The sequence below is a fragment of the Pan paniscus genome, chromosome 9 (genome assembly GCF_029289425.2).
Source record: "Pan paniscus chromosome 9, NHGRI_mPanPan1-v2.0_pri, whole genome shotgun sequence".
Taxonomy (NCBI): domain Eukaryota; kingdom Metazoa; phylum Chordata; class Mammalia; order Primates; family Hominidae; genus Pan; species Pan paniscus.
In genome coordinates this window covers 105,776,136-105,796,657 of record NC_073258.2, presented here as the reverse complement: position 1 = coordinate 105,796,657, position 20,522 = coordinate 105,776,136, and the positions used below count along the sequence as shown (strand labels likewise).

Below are 20,522 nucleotides of genomic sequence, written 5' to 3'. Positions count from 1 at the left end.
AGAGGTACAGGCCTTGGCTAGGCCTTTGGATATGGTTATAATTATGAGGGTTTCCAGCAAAGCATTGGATTCTGGAGTGCAGGATAAGAAGAATCCTAGCTATTCATTTGTTATTTAACAAACTGTTTACACACACACACACACACACACACACACATATATATATATATACACACTATATACCGATGATCTGATTTAGTCAGGAGATAACCACCTAAGTCCCTATGTGCTGTGGGAAATTGCTTTACTGATCCTGTACCACTCCACTACTCCCTTTCTTGTTGTGTCAATGTTAAGAGATTCCTGAGCAGATTCCTGAGAGATTCCTGTTTCATTAGATAATAGATAAGACTCAAATTGAAATTTTTATCTAAACTCCTGATTTCCACATTACTCCCTGTTGCACTGCCAGGCTAATAGAAACTCTCTTTGGAAGGAGACTGCACTATAATATTTATTATTTTGTAATAAAATAATATTTTTGTACTAATTCTACTACTGGATATAAGATAGAATTTCTGTCTAATTTCTAATTTTACTGGAAAACACCTGTTCTACACACAGACACATAAAACTCATTAGGAGATGACTGTTAAGTTGGAAGTTCTCCAAACCTTTAAACAGGAAAACATACCCTCAGACCAGGAATATCCCAGGACCCTAGATGTCTTCACATTGGCAGACTTTTCTGAAATGAGAAGAAAAAGCATCTGTCACTGTTTAATCTATGAAAAAAGAGATGCTTAGAAGGTATGGTTTCCTTACACACTTAGAACTTATTGCATTCCCAGAACTCACGCTTTTATCACACTCTTTAGCAAGACATTTACTTTAAAATATTATTAAAAATGAAGAGAAACAAATGATTGAAATATAAAAAAACATGAAATATTAAAAAACAATATAAATTTTATACAGAACAATATTACTTTACTCATGATTCCTATGTCTTGGTTGGGTCACGTAACCAAACATAAAAGTATGCTTGTCCATTTCTTTCATGAAAAGAAATCTTGTTATTAGATCTTACTAAATTCTTCTTTGAATTTGTATACATAAATTCCTTTTTCTTTTCCAGAAGGAGGGCTCAATAATCTCCCAGTTTTTTGCACAATATCGGTCAAAAGAGATCAATATTACATTTCACAAGGGGATAGATCAGAATTACTCAGAAGCAAACTTATCCAAAACAGATATATTATTTCCTCACATTATAAAATATGAGTTGGACAGTGTTGGCTGTCCAGCAGTTTAGAGACAAGATGTTCAGAGTTATGTCAGAATCTCATACAAATATTTGTCCCTTTGACCTTGGACACAGTACTATTGTGTACTGTGTTGTCACTGGACAACCTTTCTTCATAAATAGGTGATTTCACAATTTGTTGAAAGATAACTGAAGCCTATTTCTTCTAGAATAATGATTAATTCACATAAAAGTTGCTTAAAAAATACCAGGATGGTACAGGATTCAATATTCTATTAAGCGTTTGTTGTATACATGTATCTGTATGTGGTGTGAACTAGGAGGGGACTATCAATCCAAAATGGGATGTTGTCCCATCCAGTTTTGTAGCCACCAGACATAACTTGTGGCTAGTGACATATGTTAAAATAATAATATTTTGAATATATTATGTTAAATAAATATATTATTACAATTATTTTTACCTTTTGTAAATGTGATATTAGAAAATTTAATATTGCACATGGAACTCACATTGTATTTGAAATAGCACTCTGACAAGTATTTATTTAGCACACTCTTGCCCAGACACAGCAGAAAGTCCAAATAAATGAATGAGTACCCTAGTGTAAAACCACTGGAAAAATCAAACTGTTTTTCTGAATATAGAAAAGCCAAATTTAACTTTAAATCATCAAGATTTTTTCTCCAGAATAATCGGAATCTATAGTTGCATCTTCTTCTTGGTGGGGTTGTGGGAGTCTGCTTTCTCTATCAGGGAATTCTCACAACACATTTCCTTAAGCTGGAAATTAGGTACAGCTATAACCCCTAAATATAAAGAGTCTTTTCCCTAGGATTTCTCTCTCTCTCTCTCTCAAAGTTCTTAGGTGATAAATTGGGTCACAGAGGCAGAAACCATAATTTATATTTTGTGATATCCCACAGCTCTTCTGCAAATCGAGGCTGGACCACCTGAGTCAGCAGAATCTACAAATATACTCAAACTTTGTCCTCGTGAAGAATTCCTGAGACTGTGTAAAAAAAATCATGATGAGGTGCTGTGCTGTCTGTATGAAATGGGGAAGAAGAGAGAAACAATTGCTTTCATTAAATGCAATGCACATTTTTAAAAATGGGGTCTTGCTCTGTTGCCCAGCCTAGAGTGCCGTGGTGTGATCATAGCTGACTGCTATCTTGAACACATGGGCTCAAGAGATTCTCCAGCCTCAGCCTCCCAAGTAGTCAGCACTACAAATGCACACTACCTTGCCAGGCTGATTTTTTTTTTTAATTTTTGTAGAGATATAGTCTCCCTATGTTGTCCAGTCTGTTCTCCAAATCCTATCTTCATGAGATCCACAGCCTTGGCCTCCCAAAGCACTGGGATTACAGGTGGGAACAACAGTGCCAGCCATAAATGCACAAATACTTAAATCACTAAATGATGAGGGGGTGGTGACAGTGGTAACCTTTATGATAGATGCTTTCAGCAGGCAAGGGTTCATATGGCTTCAAACAAATACCAGTGCTCATTCAATCCATGATAAAATGTAGCTTTCTCTTTTTTATCATTTATTGATTTTTGTATCAATTTGGGATTTATTACAATTTCAGATATAGCCACAAAATAAAATGTTTATAACATGGCTGAGTAGTAATTGTTTGTACCCAGTTGAAAAGCCTAGACATAAAATATATTTGAAAAGTATAATTAAATCTTGAAAATCATTGTAAGTTTATGTTTTTAAAATAGTACCAAAATAATCATAATACGGAAGGCAAAGAAAATTTGCTATATTTATTTTTACTGGAGCCGATGACAACACCTCTTGGTTTATACGAAATTTGATTTGAACCTAAATATAAGAAATGTTTGAGGAGGTGGAGAAGAAAAAGGAGAAGGAAGGGGGTAGGAATTATTCTAGTTTCCTCAAGATTCTTGAGCGATCATTCCAGATATGTCCCGGTTCTTGCTCTGGGCTCTAGAGAGACAAGAAGGTTGAATAATCATTCCAGATATGTCCTGGTTCTTGCTCTGGGCTCTTGAGAGAGAGGAAGGCAGTGTCTTCTGATAGAGGTTAGGGAAGGGGGCAGCTGCATGAGGTGTTAAAAAAGCAAAATTGTGAGGCATATGGAGGTTGAAAAGAGACTCGGGTAATCAAAGTTGCTTCATCTCCATCTCCTGCAGATCTATCCAATAAAAAAGAGAGAGGACCGCAGACGCCTGGCTCTCATCATATGCAATACAAAGTTTGATCACCTGCCTGCAAGGAATGGGGCTCACTTTGACATCCTGGGGATGAAAAGGCTGCTTCAAGGCCTGGGCTACACTGTGATTGACGAAAAGAATCTCACAGCCAGGGTAAGAACCCCTAAGCCATCTCACACTCATCCATAGGCAACACAGATTCTTCTAATAATTAGTTAGCTTTATAGAAGTTCAACAAGGTTTAACCACCTCTGGGTTCGTGTGCGTGTGTGTGTGTGTACATGCGCACATGCACTAGCAAATGAAATTATTGAACACATAAACCAGTGTCTCTTTTGAGCCTCAAATACCCTCAACTCGATAAAACTAGACAAAATATGATTGGCATGTATTTTCGCAATTGTTACTGAGTTCCAATAAGATCAGGTGATTGGGATGTAGCCCCAAGATTCCACATAAAATCACAGAGTAATGTGTTTTAGGCAGGAGGGCACTCTATTTTTATTTTTATTTATTTTTTGAGACCAAGTCTCACTCTGTCGCCCAGGCTGGAGTGTAGTGGTGTGATCTTGGCTCACTGCAACATTCACCTTCCACAAGCGATTCTCCTGCCCTACCGAGTAGCTGGGGCTACAGGAGCGTGCCACCACGCCCGGCTAATTTTCTCTATTTTTAACAGAGATGGGGTTTCACTTTGTTAGCCAGGATGGTCTCGATCTCCTGACCTCGTGATCTGCCCGCCTTGGCCTCCCAAAGTGCTGGAATTACAGCGTGAGCCACCGCACCCGGCCCAGGAGTGCACTCTTAAAACAAATATTAAATCCAAACTTTGGGGCCAAGAGCTTTTCCTGATACTGTGGATAAGTCTGTAAATGATACGAGAAGTTTCAAATTGCAAGGATCTAGGTTAGAGTGGAGGTAAAATCTCACAATATAAGCGAAACCGGACAATTTCAGATAATGAGTGTGTGTATCTGTCTATATAAGAATAACAAGAGAATCCAAAGTAAGCAAAAAGGAAACATGAGAGAGAATGTTGGATGGGGTGCGATGTTTTTGGGTTGGTCCAGAAAAGCCTCTGTGGGGAGAGAACACAGGAGTTGGGCGGCACTACTGGAAGGAATGGAATGGCTCTGGGAAGATGCGAATGCAGCGCCCTCCCAGTAGGGGGCGCTACCTGTGAAAGAGCTGAACTGAAAATGAAACTGGCACATGTGAGGCACAAGAGAAGATCAGTGTGACTAGAGATTGAAGCAGAACAGACATAGTATAAGGATGAGTATGGTCAGGCCAGAAGATTGATTTTATTCTAAGCAACGTACGTTGGGTTTTACAAGGACCCAACGTACCATGTGATGCGTTTATAACACATGACTCTTGTTAGGAGAGAAAAGGTTGAGATTAAAAAAAGTAATATAAGTAACATATAAAAATATACAATATATTAAGAAGACAGTGTATGGTGTGTCAGCAGGGAGAAAAAGTAGGAACCCACAGCCCCATTACAAAGGAAAAAAAAAAACAAAACAAAAAAACATAAAACTGCTGTCATGACTGAGTAAGCGCTATGTGAAGCACCACGACCCGGATGTTACATATGTTTCTTGTTTCGCTCATGGTAAATCTAGGAGGTCCTATTAATTGTGATGCTTCTCTGACTGAAGTTAGACATTGCTCTTTTATAGGATATGGAGTCAGCGCTGAGGGCATTTGCTGCCAGACCAGAGCACAAGTCCTCTGACAGCACGTTCTTGGTACTCATGTCTCATGGCATCCTAGAGGGAATCTGTGGAACTGCGCATAAAAAGAAAAAACCGGATGTGCTGCTTTATGACACTATCTTCCAGATATTCAACAACCGCAACTGCCTCAGTCTAAAGGACAAACCCAAGGTCATCATTGTCCAGGCCTGCAGAGGTGGTGAGTGCTGAGGCTGAACATGTAACAGTTTTGAAGGTGTATGCAGAGGATTGTGATGTTTGGTTTATATTTAGGGGAAACAATGTTAGACCCCATCCAGTGCAAATAAAGTACATTGAATTATGAAGAAACTCTACCTAAGGGGCTGATATAATGAGAAATTGTCTCATCAGTGGAGAAATTTCTGTACAATTTTATCCACGGTGATAGTGGTGAAGGAAGTGAAGGAAGTGGTGAAGGAGATCATCAGAATCCCTAAATCAAAGTTAAACAGAAATATTCAAACTTTGAAATGGAATCATTTACATGATAGCTTGATTTGTAAATGATTTACAGACATATTGACATTATGTGGTTTCTGAAGAATTTGCACTTGAAACTGAAGTTATTATGTGATACAAGCACCCTATTTATTCACAATTATTGAAGGGAAAATGAGTTGGGAGTTAAGGAAACTTGAGGGGATTTAAGTCAATCTTCTCTCCCCCTCTTTTTATTCCTGACTTCCAATTACCTCATGACTATTGGGATGTATATTTTGTTTTGTTTCTTTAAGAAAGCAGCAATAATTTAACTGAAAACTGGTAATGACATGATAAATTCACTATTAATTTACACATTGCTGAATGACACTAGAGACAAAGCAAAATGTGTGTGTGTGTTTGCATGTGTGTGGGTCTGTATGTATGTATGAAATTAGTTAGAAAGAACACTGAAAAATAACAAGGTGGGCAATTGTGATAGCCATGCTAAGTGAGGCACATCAGTGTATAAAAAGTTGATGTCTCTTGATCCAACCCAAATGCCCATCAATGATAGATAGACTGGACAAAGAAAATGTGGTACACATATCCCATGGAATACTGTGTAGCCCTAAAAGGAATGAGATCATGTCCTTTGCAGGGACATGAATGAAGCTGGAAGCTATCATCCTCAGCAAATTAACACAGGAACAGAAAACCAAACACCACTTGTTCTCACTTATAAGTGAGGGTTGAACAATGAGAATACATGGACACAGGGAGGGGAACATCACACACTGGGGCCAGTCGGGGGGTGGACGACAAGGGGAAGGAGAGCCTTAAGACAAATACTTAATGCATGTGGGCTTAAAACCTATATGATAGGTGCAGCAAACCACAATGGTACACGCGTAACTATGTAACAAACCTACACGTTCTGCATTTCTATTCTGGAACTTAAAGTAACATAAAAAAAAAAAGAAAGTTGATGTCTCTACAGAAAAACATGGGGAACTCTGGGTCAGAGACTCTCCAGCATCCTTGGCAGTCATCTCTTCACAGTCATCTGAGAACCTGGAGGCAGATTCTGTTTGCAAGATCCACGAGGAGAAGGACTTCATTGCTTTCTGTTCTTCAACACCACGTATGTGTCTTTTAGTAACAGTCAAGAATTTGGGGGTGCTGAGGCCACCTTTGAATGATTCTATGAAATCAAGATAGGCCCTATGCAACAATGAGCTGAGAGAATGGTGTGTGCTCTCTATATATTTTGCATGATCTTATGTGTGCTGTGAGAATAGATTCCTTCCCCCTCCCACACACACATTTTAAAAAACTGTACTTTTATTATAAGTGTTACACTTTACAGTCAAAGGCATACCAAATATTAAAGCAATACAATACAAGGAACCCCATTCGCCACACACCATGTAAACATAGATGATGGATTCTGTTTTTTAAATAAATCCATTTGACATTTTGAATAGAAGTTTTATGGATCCCAGTACTGGCTGTCTTTCCAAATGATCAACTTCAAGCCCTCTTCTACATATATCCCACTTGATCCTACAAAGAGCAATGTTATTAAGTGTCCAGATAAAAATGTGAATGCGCTTTAAAAAAGGTAAGAAATGTTAGGGTGGAGCTAATTAGGTCTAATTACAGGAAACAGTCATTTGTATTTCACCTCTAGGTAATCATCCTAAAGGGCTTTCTATTTTACTCTTTCCAAGTTGTAAATTTTCAAGTCTTATTTTTAAACCACTTTATGGAGGCATAGCTGACATATGAAAACTGTACATATTTAATGTATGCAACTCAATAAGTTTGGAGATTAGTACACACCCCTAAAATCATCACCCAAATCTATGCTGTAAACATCTCTCCTCCAAAAGATTCCTCCAGCTCTCTATTTATTATTATCATCACTCTGCAAGGGTGTGATAAGGATAATTTACATAAGATCTACTCTCTGCAAATTTTTAAGTATATAAGACAGTATTATTTACTATTGGCACCATATTATACAGTATTTTTCTATATTTTAATCTTCTATAACTGAAACTTTGGATGTGTTCATCTATTTTGTTTATTATATGGTGAAAGACATCATGGTGCAATCTGTAAACAATCTTGGAGCCCGACGGTAGTTTTTTGTTGCTTCCTCACTGAACCTAAAAGTTTATTCATCCTTCTGAGCTTCTATTCTTTCCTTTGTAAAGTGAAACAATTCCAGTTATTTCTCAAGTCCCCTTTTCTAAGCAAAGTGAATGAACATGAGGTCCATAATAAAAAGTTAGTTCCAAGAATCAAAATACAATCACTATGCAATCTCTTGCAATGCTTACAAGCTGTCTTTTTTGTTCAACCTTTGCCAGCTTTTGTTTCCTCTGTGTGAAACCTAAGTAAATGTTTGGTTATAAGGGATGTCCATAAATCTATCAAGTAAATTCCCAAGCTATGCAAAAACAAAAATATAAACAAAAACATAGTGAAAGTCGTAGCCCAAGGCATACCAGGCTGTATCATCATAGATAACGTGTCCTGGAGAGACTGCACAAGGGGCTCCATCTTCATTACGGAACTCATCACATGCTTCCAGAAATATTCTTGCTGCTGCCACCTAATGGAAATATTTCGGAAGGTAAGCTTCCATTTCCTTTTCTAGTCATTTATTTATTTGCTCAGAAAGAATTTACCATTATTCACTAATCGAATAAAAATGACACAGTTTTTCAGGCAAGCAAAAGTAGTATGGCACCTGATTTCTGTCATTCAGGTGTTTAAAATCTGCTTTAGAGAAAGAAAATGTCAATATATCCCAGAAGAAGAGCAAAGTAAAACAAAATAATATCAGCTATAAGCTTCCTGTTTTGGGTTATAAGTTATTAAAATTCAGAGAATAGAAAATATTTTGAAATAATTTACTAAATGAATAAAAACTGGATGGAGGTGAGGGGCTTCATCCTGATGACAAAGGGTTAAATGAGGCTTGCATGGCTTAAGACTATCTAGGACTCACACTTTTGTGAGAGATACGGATACTGGAAATATGGGTTAGCAAAAAAAATGTGCAATTACAGATTGTGGTAGAATTCATAAAGGCATGTAAGAGGGAATAAAAAAGAAATCACTCTTTCCATGGGAAAGGGCAGAAGGGAAGGTTTGCTACTCCTTGCCCAACTTGGGACATTCCTTATTCCCCATCCTTCCTACTTTATTTTCTCCACAGTTCTTACCTCCTCCCATTAAGCATATATTAATAGTTTATTTACGTGTCTGTTTTTTACCTGTATTTACTCACTAATATGCAAACTTCAGGATGGCGGGGATTTGCTCAGCACCTCAATATGCCTGACATATAGCAGACATTCAATTAATATATATTGAATAAATAGATGCATAAATGAATAGATAAATGTTCCTTCTCTTTTTAAGGGAAAATAGGATTGGTATTAACACAGGAAAGTGTGGTTGTTTCTAAATTAAAAATTATAGAGAACAGTAAAACTCTTGTGGGAAAAGGAAGATATACCACTGGTGTTTAAAGAAGATTGTACCATAAATTGAGATGGGGTTTCTGTGAATAGAGAACTGGGAAGTTAAATCCTTTTGGATGATTAGGAATTAGACATTGTACTTTTGAGGATATTCCTGGGAAAAGAACTAGAAATATCGGATTTACGGTAAGCAGGATCTCATTGATCAGTCCATGCATAAGATTTCAGAGGTCAGCATGGTGGTGTGGGCATGAAAGTTGTTCAGTGTTCAGGCCTTAAAGCAAGATTCTGGGATTTAATTCTCCTTAAATTGAAGAATCAGCGTTGGTGGGGGTTGAAAGTACTAAGTCTTCCATATCCAGTTCTCATGAGCATATCCCAAAGGATATTTAATTGATTTCCACATCCGTAGGTCAAAAATGGAAAATAGAGAAAATGGAGGTTGAAAAGCCTTGACTAGGCATGCAGTGTTTATTTTGATGTAAAGTGTACAGTATGACATGGGGTGTCAATTCTAAGAGGTAGAGTAGCAGTGTTAAGGAGTTGGAATATCCATGGACTTGGTCCTATCAACCCTGGAAGCTCTCTTCATTCAGGCATTTCCTGGTTCATGGTGTAAGATGCGTTCTGAGAATCCAAAATCCCTCATATCTCATCTACTGTTTTTTCTTTTAGGTACAGAAATCATTTGAAGTTCCACAGGCTAAAGCCCAGATGCCCACCATAGAACGAGCAACCTTGACAAGAGATTTCTACCTCTTTCCTGGCAATTGAAAATGTAAGTATTGAGAGTTGTTGGAGGGTGAAATAAATGAAAGAGCTATATCGGTGGTGAAGTTCAATGACCAATGACAGCTGACTGCTTATATGGTCAAGTTAGTGTTCTTTATTGATGTAGTCTGGTGAGTATTTATTTGCTCTTTTTTATTCTACTTATATGCATTTAGTTTCCCCCAACTATATAATCAATCAAGGGGTAAGGAAAATTGCAGCAAAATGTAATACACAATGAAAGTCCTAGGTTAGTAATTATTAAAATAATAATGTACAAATATTACCATTATTAATTATATTCATTTATCTCTCATACACTCCCTCTCTTTGTCTCTCTCTCTGTTTCTCTCCCACCTGCCACACTTAGTTACCAAATATTGCATCAGACCTTGAACAAAACAGAGTAAACACAGGAGCTATCTATGGGGAAAGCAGGGCTTTGGTCCTCTGAGTGCACATATCACATTACTGTTGTTGACTTTCTCCTTAGTTCAGCTAAAGATGGGGTCCTTGTCACACGACCATGAGAAATTAGACTCACAGACAATCTGAAAGGTGAGGAGGGCAAGGTTTATTGTGTGAAAAGGAAAAAAATGGGAAATGAACCCTTCACAGAGCCAGAGTCCTGCTAATGCCCTTCCTGCCTCGCAGATTGAATACCAGGTACCACCCAGGAAGAGGAGGGGCCAGGCTTCTCCCTGCTGCAAATGGCATGAACTTCCCAAGGCTCCACCCCAGTGTGCATTCTTCCCAGTGCACAGGCTGGTGGGAGGTTCTGCCAGGGAGCCCTTTTTACTTGGCTGTCTCATTACTGACATTCAGCCACAGTTATGGGACTGTAGAAAATACATGCTCAACTATAGGTACTTTATTCAGGAAAACCTTCCTTGAAATAATGAAATTGGAATAAAGAATGGACAGAGTTGGAGAGTGAATCATGTGGTTCTTATGCAGGAGAGGTGTTCCAGCACAGAATACAAGTGCAAATGCCCTGGGGCAGAAATATGCTGAACATGTTTAAAAAGAACTACAATGAGATAGTGTGACCAAAAGAGAATGCAAGTGAGGGAAATGACAGAGACAAATTAGGAGAAACAGTGAGGAGCCTCATCACAATGTGCTTGAACATCACATGGTAAATCTTTAAAAGAATATTATCTGAGTAGATAGGAAACCCTTCCAGTGCTTTGGAAAAGAGAAGTGACATAATTTAACTTAGGTTTTACAAAGATATTCCTGAGTACTTTTCGCTAAATAGACACAGCGGTCACAGATGGAAGTCGAGGGAAATGGCAAAAGCATATGGCAGAAGATGGAAGAAGAATCATAATGAAGGATGGGATGAAGGCAGTGAGGGGTAACCATCTTGACCTTCTATCCTTTCTCTCTTCTGCAGGAAACCACAGGCAGCCCAGCCCTCCTCTGTCAACATCAAAGAGCACATTTACCAGTATAGCTTGCATAGTCAACATTTGGTATTTCAATAAAAGTAAAGACTGTATCTTTTTAGATTGTATGAACTGTATCTTTTTAGATTCTCTAATAGACAATATAATTTCAATGAAAATGATGGACGAGTGAAAATGAAGTGGAAGAAACTAACTAGATTTTTGAGTTTTATGGCTCATGTAACATCTATACTTGGCTGATGAAGACGACTGGCTGTGACTTACCGCCAACAATAGAATGAAAGAAGATGGTGTTAAAAGTATAAGATACCACCTCATACCCATTAGAATGACTCCCATCAAAACATACAAACAAACAGAAAATAACAGGTGTTTGCAGGGATGTAGAATAATCGGAACCCTGTGCTCTGTTGGTGACAATGTCAAATGGCACCACTGTGGAAAACAGTATGGAAGTTCCTCACAAAATTAAAGCTAGAATTATCATAGGATCCAGAAACTCCACCTTTGGGTACATCCCTAAAATAATTGAAAGCAGGGTCTCAAAGATACACTTATACACCCATGTTCATGGCAACGTTGTTCATGATATCTAAAACGTGGAAGCAACAAAAGTATCCATGGACTGAAAAATGGATAAGTAAAATATCGTATATAGATATAATAAAATATAATTTAGCATAGAAAGGAGGGAAGTTCTGACATATGCTAAAATATAGAGGAACTTTGAGGACATTATACCAGGTAAAATAAGCCATTCACACACACAAAGATACAATATGATCACACTTATATGAGGTACCTAGATTATCAGATTCACAGAGACAGAAAGTAGAATGCTGATTGCCAGGTGCTAGGGCAGGAGAAAATGAAGAGTCATTTAATGGTTATAAAGTTTCAGATTTACAAGATAGAAAGAATTCTGGAGGTAGATGGGTGATTGTTGTGCAAAATTATGAATGTATTTAATACTATTTGGCTGTACACTTAAAATTGTTAAGCTTGTAATTTTGTTATGGCATTTTACTACGATAAAAATTGCAAAAATATAATGATATAATTGAAAGTGAGAAGGTATGAGGGCAACATTAATCAACTTACATAGAGAAAATTTAACTACTGAGCAACATTGATGAAAGAAGAAATTAGGGTTAAATATATTATTTATTGTTTCACAATTAATCAATAAAAAGTTTGAACATCATGACATCATCAAATATTAGGTAGAATAGACCAGATATGTGGCTATGTAAGTGAGCTGCATCTCATTTTTCATATCAGGTAGTCAAAGGCATTGTTTATGTTCTATATTTCAGGAAACACAGAGGTATAATAGTCATTATTGAGAATTCCAAATGTTACTGCCAAACAAAACAAAACAAAAATAATTGAAGGAAATTACCTCTAGTATGTGGGACTAAAGGTGGGGAGAGTTGTACTGGGAAATATGATTTTTATTGTATTCTTTTCTGTACTATGGACTGTCTCATGAATGTATTACTTTGACAAAACATTTAAAATTATATTGAATTGACACTTTTAATAATTTATAGATTTCTAAAAATCAGGTAGTATTGAATTTTAATGTGTTGAATTTTTAAAGGGTTTGTCCTATGTTGTGAAGCAAAAATTAAACAAATGGAGCAAATTGTTGATAATATATGATACTGGTGCTATAAGGAAAAAAGGTATAGGTAAATATGTGTCTGCCAGTTATTTATTTATGGGTATCAAAACACCCAAAACCTCAGTAGTTTAACACAATAAGCATTTGCTATTGTTCACAAGGTTACCAGTTAGCTAGATAGGTCTTGACTCTGCTGAGATTATCCATGTGTCTGAGATCACCTGTGCATGGGGTAGGCATCTTTACCGAAAGGCTGGGATCTCTCATATGTTTGGAAAGCACATGGCTGGTCTAGAATGACCTTGGCTGGCTGGGGCAGCTGGGCTCTTTTCCACATGATGTGTCTTATTAGCCAGCAATGTGGCTCAGGCTCGTCCTCATTTAGGTTCCGGTGTCCACGAGGAAGAAGAGCACCAGGCTTTCTAAAGCCTGAGCTGGGAATTGCACAAGATCCTTCTACTGCATTATGTTGGCCAAAACCAAGTCATAAGACTAGTACAGGGTTGAAGCAAAGGTCAAGGATACTAGGAAGCCAATGATTAAGGAAATCAATAAAATCGGTAATATATTAAGTGTTTTACAAAAGCATAGAAAAATTCAGAAAGATGCAAGCTAAACATATAATTGGGGTTACCTTGTGTCAAATTAAAGAGTGTGGATAATCCTTTTCCACTTTACAAACTTTTCTATTGTTTAATTTTAGTGGCAAACCTATATTTAGTATTCAAAAATGATTTAAGTATCAGTCTTTTGTATATTTAACAAACAAAAAAACCCAAGTGAGTGTGATAGATAAACAATACCCCAATTGACACATGAACAGAATTGGAGAGAGAAGAAAAGAGATAACTTATGTGACTTTTTGAAATAGTGAAGGGAGTATCACTGGCAGCCTTAAGTCAGCCTCTGTCCCCTCACCTTCCAAATTTATACTTCCAGGGTTGTGCAGGCATCAGTGGAGTGAGAACTCCCAGCAATTTAGAGACTAGTGGTGGTACAATGAAAAATAGGAGTTTAATTTGAGTTATTAACGGTGTTAAAAATTGACAGGAAAACAGAACACAGAGACTTATGTTTGCATGTAAGTGTGCATGCTTTCATTATGATAAATTTGTTATATCAAAAAGAGAATTTTATAAGGGGGAGGAAAAATCACGCACCAAAATTGAGAGTGCAAAACGATAAGACAAATTTGGGAATTAAAAAAATTGTATGGTTGCAATGTAAAAGTTGAAGTATGGTTTGAAAAGATTAGATGTACTGATGAAATATATAGGAGTAATTATTTGTCCTGGGGACAGTGTAAATTATTTTAGAATATTATTAAACAGGGGCGTTATTTATAGTCAGATTTATAATTAAGAAAGATGGCTTGCAGAATGGACAGCAGGTTGAATGGCATACAGGAAGCCAAAATTGCCTGTGTTACAATTCTTTGCCAAGACTCTTAAAACTAAGGCTGGATAGAATTAGAATTCGTAACTAGGAATCAAAGTAAAAATGAATTGGGTTCAAATAATATGAGTTCTTTTTCTGTTAGTCTTTCATTTCCAAACGACTTCTCTTTCCCTCCATTCATATATGTAGCTATCTTCCATTGGAGATAATAATAATCAGTAATGTCACCCAAAGAGAAAAGAAGAATTTGACTTAAAAGGGGAAAGTTAGACTTAAAATATATTTAAAAAATACTCTCTTATCTGCCTTGAAGGGCAGGCATTTTCTGAAATAAAGACAAGAATTTAGTGAAACTATTTTCCTTTACTCAGAAGGATCCACCCCGTTCCTTGTTTCCCTAGCATCCAGTGAAAGAAGTAAATAGTGTTGACATATACTCACATTAGCAAGTATTTACACATATTTTGAAAGTTTTAAAGACATGGTCCCTGTTATCTTTTGCCTTGTAATCTTTTGATCCATAATCCCACCATCATTTTTAGTTGGAGAATATGTATAACAACAGAGAAAAGTATGAGATGCTTTTTAACTTTTAATTTTGGTGTTATCACAAATAATGAATGCACTTATGAGATACATGGGATATACTGATACAGGCATTCAATGTATAATAATCACATCATGAAAAAATAGAATATTTATACCCTCAAGCATTTATCCTTTGTGTTATAATCAAATTATCCCCTTTTAGTTATTTTTTAATGCGCAATTAAATTATTTTGACTATAGTCACCTGCTGTGCTGTCAATTACTAGGTCTTATTCATTCATTCTAATAAATTTTGTACCTATTAACCATTCCCACCTCCTCCTGCAACCCTCCACTACCCTTCCAGCTTCTGGTAATCAACTTTCTACTCTCTATACTCATAAATTCAATTGTTTTTATTTTTAGATTCCACAAATACATGAAAACATGTGATGTTTGTCTTTCTGTGGCTGGCTTGTTTTGCTTAATGCAATGATCTCCCATTCCATCCATGTTGTTGCAGATGACAGAATCTCAGTCTTTCTTATGGCTGAATAGTACCGCATTGTGTATATGTACCATATTTTTTTTATCCATTCATCTGTTGATGGACACTTAGACTGCTTCCAAATCTTAGCTGGTGTAAACAGTGCTGCAAAAAAAATATGGGAGTGCAGATGTCTCTTCAACATACTGATTTTCTTTCTTCTGGCTACATACCCCGAAGTGGAATTGCTGGATTATATGGTAGCTTTATCTTTAGTTTTTTTTGAGAAGGCTCCAAACTGTTCTTCATAGTGGTTGTACTAATTTACATTCCCAACAGTGTATGAAGGTTTCCTTTTCTCTGCATCCTCACCAGCACTGGTTATTGCCTATCATTTGGATAAAAGTCATTTTAACTGGGGTGAGATGATGTATCATTGGAGTTTTGATTTGCATTTCTCTGATAATCAATGGTGCTGAATATCTTTTCATAAGCCTGTTTGTTGTTTTTATGTTTTCTTTTGAGAAATATCTATCCAAATCTTCTACCCATTTTTATTTTTTTCTTTTACCCATTTTTAAATCAGATCATTAGATTTTTTTCTTATAGAGTTGTTTCAGCTCCTTATAAATTTTGGTTATTAATCCCTTTTCATTTGGAGAGTTTGCAAATATTTTCTCCCATGCTGTTGGTTATCTTTCACCTTGATTATTTTCTTTATTCCACAGATGCTTTTTAACATGATATGATTCTATTTGTCCATTTTTGCTTTTGTTTCTTGTGCTTGTGGGGTATTACTCAAAAAATTTTTGCCCACACCAATGTTCTAATAGTTTCCCTAATGTTTTATTTTAGTAGTTTCATAATTTGAGGTCTTAGATTTAAATCTTTCATCAGTTTTGATTTTGTTTTTGTATGTGGCAAGAGATAAGGTTATAGTTTCATTCTTCTGCAAATGGATATCCTGTTTTCCCAGCGCCATTTATTGAAAAGGCTATCTTTTCCCCAGGGTATATTCTTGACACCTTTGTCAAAAATGAGCTCACTGTAGGTGTGTAAATTTGTTTCTGTGTTCTCTATTTTGTCCCATTGGTCTATGCATCTGTTTTTATGCCAGTACCATGCTGTTTTAATTATTATAGTTCTGTAGCATAATTTGAAATTATGTAATGTGATTCCTCTAGTTTTGTTCCTTTTGCTCAGGATAGCTTTGGCTATTCTGGGTCTTTTGCAGTTCAATATAAATTTTAGACTTATTTCATCTATTTCTGTAAAGAATGTTGTTGGGCATTCTTTTTATTGGACAGAGATGGCATTTGGACAGAGATGGCATTCAGTCTGTAGGTTGCTTTGGGTAGTTTGTACATTTTAACAATATTAGATCTTTCCATTCATGAGCATGGAATATCATTTTATTTTTTGTGTCCTCTTCAATTTCTTTCATCAGTGTATTATAGTTTTCATTGTAGAGGTCTTTCCCTTGTTTGGTGAAGTTAAATCCTAGGCATTTATTTACGGCTGCTATAAATGGGATTACTTTTTAAATTTCTTTTTTGAATTGTTTAGTGTTGGCATGTAGAAATGCTACAGATTTTTGTATATTGATTTTATCTCCTGTAACTTTACCAAATTTGTTTATCTGTTCTAATAGTTTTCTGGTGGAGTCTTTACGATTTCCAAATAAGCAGAAAATATGATCTGCAAACAAAGATAATTTGACTTCTTTCTTTTTAATTTAAATTCCTTTTATTTTATTACTCCTGCCATTTTGTTATTTGTTGTCTGCTTGTTTTATGATCTTATCTTCCTTTTTTCCTTTTTTTCTGTCTTGCTTTTAGAAAAGGTGATTTTCTCTTGTAGTATGATTCAATTTTTTGCTTTTTACTTTTTGTGTATCCATTGTATGGATGCCATGAGTTCTGCAAATACTATCTTATAACTCATTATTTTAAACTGATAATAGCTAAATACTGATTGCATAAACAAACAACCATGGAAAAAGAAAACTAATAAAAACTGTATACTTTAGTTGCATCATCTCAATTTTTAACTTTTTGTTGTTTCTCTTGATGTCTTCATGTAATGTCTGCATCTTGAAAAGTAGTTGTAGTTATTATTTTTGATTGGTTTAGTCTTTCTAATTAAGAGATGTTTACACATCACAATTACAGGGTTATAATATTCTGTGTTTTTCTGTGCTCTTACTATTACCAGTGAGTTTTGTATCTTCAGATGATTCTTTCTTGCTCATTTAAGTCCTTTTTTTCAGATTGAAGAACTTGGTTTAGCATTTCTTATAGAACATGTCTGGCATTGATAAAAGCCCTCATCTTTTTTTGTTTGTCTGGGAAAGTTTTTATTCATCTTTTTTGCTTGAAGGACATTTTCATTGGATGTGCTTTTTTAGGGTCAAAGTTTTTTCCTTTGGCATTTTAATTATGTCACGCCACTCTCTTCTGGCCTGTAAGGTTTCCACTGAAAAGTCTGCTGCTAGATATATTGGAGTATATTATTTGTTTCTTTCTCTCGCTGCTTTTAGAAATCTGTCTTTATCTTTGACCTTCGGAAGTTTGATTATCAGATGTCTTGAGGTAGTCTTCTGTGGGTTAAATCTGCTTGGTGTTCTATAACTTTCTTGTACTTGAAGGTTGATATTTTTCTCTAGGCTTGGGAAGTTTTCTGATATTACTCCTTTGAAATAAACTTTCTATCCCTATCTCTTTCTCTACTTCATCTTTAATGCCAACAACTTTTAGATTTATCCCTTTGAGCCTCTTTTCTAGATCTTGTAGTCATGCTTTATTGTTTTTTTTCCTTCCTACATTTCCTGTGGCTGTATACTTCCAAATAAACTGTCTTCAAGCTCATTAATTCTTTATTCTGCTTGATCAATTCTACTATTAAGGGACTCTGACGCATTCTTTAGTATATCAATTATATTGTTCAACTCCAGAGTTTCTGCTTGATTCATTCTAATTATTTCAATCTCTTTCTTGAATTTACCTGATAGAATTCTGAGTTCCTTCACTGTGTTATCTTGAATTTCTTTGAGTTTCATTAAAACAGCTATTTTGAATTCTCTGGACAGTTACAGACATAGAATTTTGGAAGAATTCTCTAGATTATCAGATGGGCACTTGTTTTTTTTCCTTATTTTGTCTCAAACAAAAGAAAGAGTCTCTCTTTCTGTGCTGAGTCATCTGGAACTGGGGTGGAGAGACACAAGCACCCCTGTCACCACCACCACTATTTCAGATCTGAAGCCAGCACAGCACTGGGTCTCTCCCAAGATGCTCTGTAATCACTAACTGGCTACAACCTCTGTTCACTCAAGGCCTTAGGGCTCTGTGATCAGCAGGTGGCAAAGCCAGACAGGTTTGTGTTCTTCCATTCAAGGTGGTGAGCTCCCCCAGGTTCTCTACAGGCCCAGAAATGCTATTTGGGAGCCAGGAATCGGAGTAAAAAATCTTAGTAATTTGCCTGTTGTTCTATTCTACTGTAGCTAAGCTGGCATTTAAACCACAATACAAAGTCCTTCCTGCTTTTCCCTTCCCTTCCCACAGGCAGAGGAGACTTTCCCTGTGGCCACCAGCACCACAGGTCCATGGGGCATTCTACCAGGCCACCACTGATGTTCACTTAAAGCCTCAGGGTTCATCTGTCAGTTTGTGATTAATGCTACCAGGCCTGAGGCTCACCCTTCAGGGCAGTGGGCTCCCCTGTGGCCCATGACAGGTCCAGAAATGCTATCCAAGAGCCTAGGCCTTGACTCAGAGACCCTAAGACCTTGATTATTGCTCTACCCCACTGTGGCCAAGCTGGTACCTAAAGTGCAAGGCAAAGTCCCCTTTACTTTCTCCCCTGCTTTCATCAAACTGTAGGAGTCTTTCAGCATAGTCACCACAGCTGGGAATGTGTTGGATCACAGCTGAATTCAGGACATCTTAGAGCCCAAGGCGCATTGCATACTACCTGAGTATTGATTATTAAGGACACAAAGACTCTTTAGTCAGCAGGTGACAAATTCTGCCAGGACTGGGTCCTTCCCTTTATGTCACTGGGTTCCCGACTGGCTAGGGTATGTCTAGAAATGTCATCTGAGAGCCAGGGCCTGGGGTGGGTATCTCACATCTTTACCTGGTGCCCTTTCCTACTATGGGTGAGCTAATATCCAAGGTGCAATACAAAGTCTTCTTTACTCTTCTCTCTCCTTTTCTTAAGCAGAAAAAAGAAATCACTTTCATTGCTGTGAGCTGTGCAGCCTGGGGTTTGCCAGGAGGTGAGACAAACACCCCCTTAGCCACCTGGCTAGTAACTTTCCAGGTTAATGACTCTGAGCCTAGCCCAGCACAAGGAGTTCCCTAGTAATTGTAGTTCTTGAATCCTAGACTGCCTTTCAAGTCTACCAAGGACCCCAGAGCACTTTGGCTAGCAGTGACGAGGCTTGCTGAGCAACTCAAGTTTCAACCACTGGGATAGATGATTCCTCTCTGGCTAGGGCTGGTTCAAATGCTCCCACCATGCACAGGCACTGGCTGAGCCTATCACAGCTTTGTTCTCAACTATGACATGCAACACTGAGTTCAATGTAATGTCCCTCAGATGCTGTACTCTCCCTCCTCCAACACACAGACTCTCCATACTGCTGCATGGCCTCTGCCAGGGGATAGGGGAAAATTGGTGTCTACCATTCAAGACTGTCTCTCTGACCCACTTCAATGCCTCTTTCAGCAATAAGAAGTTAAAAGCAGGTACTGTGATTGCTCACTGAGTTTGGGAAACCACCTTTGAAATGATCTATACAGGAAATTTCAAAGTAAAAAGAATATGCACTTATTAATTAGGAAAAACATTATTTTCCTCCAATTTTTGACACATATTTCATCCACTGACATTGCAAGTCCCTGGAAGTAATTCTGGAGTAATATTTAAACTTGGTTCTGTATCATCATCATTGTTATTCTTATCATATATGAGATTATCCTAGTAAGTCTGAAAACAGTGGAAAATTACTTTATTCTGAAATTTAAATATGAGATCAATAAATATGATAGTGCAAAGGTATGAAATGTTATATTAATAACAAGTATGAAGCCTAAGAGACTTGGCAAACTGAAGGAACATAAGCACACATTCAAGGAAAGTCTATGTCTAGACATACATTGAAATAAGAAAAAAGAGTCACAGAGGCAGGGGTGACAGTACCCATTCCTCTTCACTTTGTGGGAGAGAGCCTTAG

At 37.0% G+C, this 20,522-nt stretch overlaps 1 protein-coding gene across 2 annotated transcripts in view; it reads left to right on the top strand.

Moving 5' to 3' along the window:
- Positions 1–14,980, top strand: part of CASP5 (caspase 5) — a 32,682-nt gene extending 17,702 nt beyond the window's left edge. For both annotated transcript variants that reach the window (XM_063608250.1, XM_014346966.5), the window contains exons 3-9: positions 2,135–2,244; positions 3,378–3,551; positions 5,084–5,318; positions 6,561–6,704; positions 8,095–8,204; positions 9,736–9,838; positions 11,231–14,980. In XM_063608250.1, coding sequence (XP_063464320.1) covers positions 2,135–2,244; positions 3,378–3,551; positions 5,084–5,318; positions 6,561–6,704; positions 8,095–8,204; positions 9,736–9,834 — 872 coding nt within the window. In that variant the 3' untranslated portion in view covers positions 9,835–9,838; positions 11,231–14,980. The remainder of the gene's footprint in view (positions 1–2,134; positions 2,245–3,377; positions 3,552–5,083; positions 5,319–6,560; positions 6,705–8,094; positions 8,205–9,735; positions 9,839–11,230) is intronic.
- The last annotated feature ends 5,542 nt before the right edge of the window (positions 14,981–20,522 follow it).